The sequence below is a fragment of the Rutidosis leptorrhynchoides genome, chromosome 1 (genome assembly GCF_046630445.1).
Source record: "Rutidosis leptorrhynchoides isolate AG116_Rl617_1_P2 chromosome 1, CSIRO_AGI_Rlap_v1, whole genome shotgun sequence".
Classification (NCBI taxonomy): Eukaryota; Viridiplantae; Streptophyta; class Magnoliopsida; order Asterales; family Asteraceae; genus Rutidosis; species Rutidosis leptorrhynchoides.
In genome coordinates this window covers 498835268-498838044 of record NC_092333.1, presented here as the reverse complement: position 1 = coordinate 498838044, position 2777 = coordinate 498835268, and the positions used below count along the sequence as shown (strand labels likewise).

At 36.3% G+C, this 2777-nt stretch overlaps 1 protein-coding gene across 1 annotated transcript; it reads right to left on the bottom strand.

Annotated features, from left to right (window-relative positions):
* Positions 1-1160: 1160 nt before the first annotated feature.
* On the bottom strand, positions 1161-2078 carry LOC139841043 (uncharacterized). Its single transcript, XM_071831281.1, has 3 exons — positions 1795-2078; positions 1457-1585; positions 1161-1356 (listed from the first exon to the last, which is right to left on the bottom strand). Exons 1-3 carry the CDS (start codon positions 2076-2078, stop codon positions 1161-1163), a joined length of 609 nt encoding a protein of 202 aa, XP_071687382.1.
* Positions 2079-2777: the final 699 nt, after the last annotated feature.

Sequence of the window (2777 nt, the reverse complement as noted above, 5' to 3'; positions counted from 1 at the left end):
TGAATGGATTTTACAGCAGTGAGCAGACCTGCACTTTATTATGGAAAATGAAATCTTGTGGTCTATTATTACAATTTGATATATATATATATATATATATATATACATATATATATATATATATATATACATATATATATATATATATATATATATACATATATATATATATATATATATACATATATATATATATATACATATATATACATATATATATATATATATATATATATATATATATATATATATATATATATAGGTTAAACCTATAACTCACCAACATTTTTTGTTGACGTTTTAAGCATGTTTATTCTCAGGTGATTATTAAGAGCTTCCGCTGTTGCATGCTAAATTAAGGACAAGATTTGGAGTCAGCATGCTTGTTTAATATTGTTTAAAAACTGCATTCGAGAACTTACTTGTTGTAACATATTATTATTTGTAAACCATTATGTAATGGTCGTGTGTGAGCGTTATATTTTAGATTATCATTACTTGATAATCTAGGTTATGTCCTTTAAACCTTTGTCGATAAAACAAAGGTTATGATTTGTTTTAAAAACGAATGCAGTCTTTGAAAACATCTCATATAGAGGTCAAAACCTCGCAACAAAATCAATTAATATGAAACGTTTATAATCGATATGAACGGGACATTTCATAGAACCCGAGAGATCCCCACCCCAAAAAAAGTTGTGTCTCACACTCTCTAAACACTTAAGCACACAAGGCGGAGCCCGGAAGAGCGAGAAGTAATACAAGGGAAGACTACTTAGAACCGATTTTAAATGAATCAACCTTCCACCATAGGACAACGTTTTCATTTTCCACTCCGAAATTTTTTTCTTGGATTTATCAATTACCGGTGCCCAATCACACAACTTCTTCATTTTTGCACCGATAGGGAGGCCGAGGTATATAAAGGGGAATTTACTGGCTTGACATCCCATACGTCTCGCAAGATCTTCAACCTCAATCGAATTAACACCAACACCATAAAGGCAACTCTTTTGGAGGTTTACCTTTAACCCCGAGGCTAATTCAAAACACTTTAGAATATTAAGGAGATTTCGTGCATTTAGCCTAGACCATTCACCGAAGAAAATGGTATCGTCGACATATTGCAAATGACATACCAATAATTTGTCCCTCCCAATTTAAACTCCTTTGAAAAGTCCTCGATCCACCGCTGCTTTTGTGAGGATGTTAAGTCCTTCCGCAGCAAGGATAAACAAAAAAGGGGACAAAGGATCACCTTGACGAACACCCCTACCCATTGAGAACTCACGAGTAGGGGAACCATTTACCAAGATAGAAATGCTAGCCGAACTTAAGCAAGACATGATCCACTTCCTCCATTTAACCCCAAAACCCATAGATATCATGACCTCAATGAGGAAATCCCAATTTAAACTATCGAAAGCCTTTTCAAAATCGACCTTAAAAATAATACCTTTTTTTCTTGTGCGCCTTCATATACTCAAGAGATTCATTAGCTATAAGAACGCCGTCCAAAATGAAGCCTTCCTTTAAGAAAGCACTTTGTTCCGAACCAACGAGCCTATGCATAACCTTCCGTAACCTATTTGAGAGAATTTTAGCAACGATTTTATAGAAACTTCCAATGAGACTAATGGGACGGTAGTCACTAAGGTTGATGGGATCAATTTTTTTTGGAATTAGTGTAACAAAAGAAGCGTTGCATCCTTTCGAAAATTCCCATTACTCCAAAATCAAGAAATAGCATTAACAACATCGCTTTTGATGACGTCCCAATATTTTTTTAAAAACCTCAAATTAAAGCCGTCCGGCCCGGGGGCTTTGTTATTCCCACACCCACTTATTGTCTCCAGAATCTCCTCGTTACCAATTGGAATTTCCAGACGCTCCGCTTCATCCACCGTCAAAGAAGGGTTAGATAAGTCACCGAGACTAGGTCTAGAAGTTGTGCGATCCTCAAAAATTTCCTTATAATGATTAAAAACCGCCTCTTTAATTTCAGAGGGATCCTCACTCCACCCTCCATTAATAGCAAGGCCCCGGATATTGTTTATGCTATGCCCTCTTCTAATCATAGCGTGAAAAAATTTGGAATTCTCGTCCCCTTCTAGTATCCAACGTACCCGCGCTTTTTGTTTCAACATGTTAGCTTTTATCTTTTCCTATTGTAGTCATTCCTTCCTAGCGTTTAACCATTGAATCCTTTCTTCGTCACTAATTACCCCCAATTCTGCCTTCAATTCAAGGGCGTTGGCAATTCCCTTAAAAGCATCAATTTCCCCATCCAAATTCCCGAATTTTTGTTGACTTTTCTCCTTTAAAGCAAACTTAGTTTTTTTCATTTTGTTCCTTAGTCGACAATCCAACCGCGGACCATTCCCACCATCAGATTCCCATGCCTCTTTTATCACTTGATCCACACCCTCAATATCAAGCCAATCAGCGAAAACTTTGATGGGTTTAGGACCGAAATTTTTAACGTCATCCTTTAAGACAATGGGGCAGTGGTCAGATTGTTTTCAGTCTAGTGCTACAACCGAAAGACAGGCCCATTTAGAATGAAAAAACATCGTTGACTAGAAAATGATCCAAATTGCCGAACTTGAGACCATCATCACTGATTCGGGTGTACTTCCTACCACCAAATGGGATATCAATCAATTTAGCTTTATTAATGAGCTTGTTAAATTTTTTTGCCCTGCTTTCGATAAAATTACAATTCAACCTTTCTTCCTCCACCCTTACTTCATTGAAATCACCACATATGACCCAAG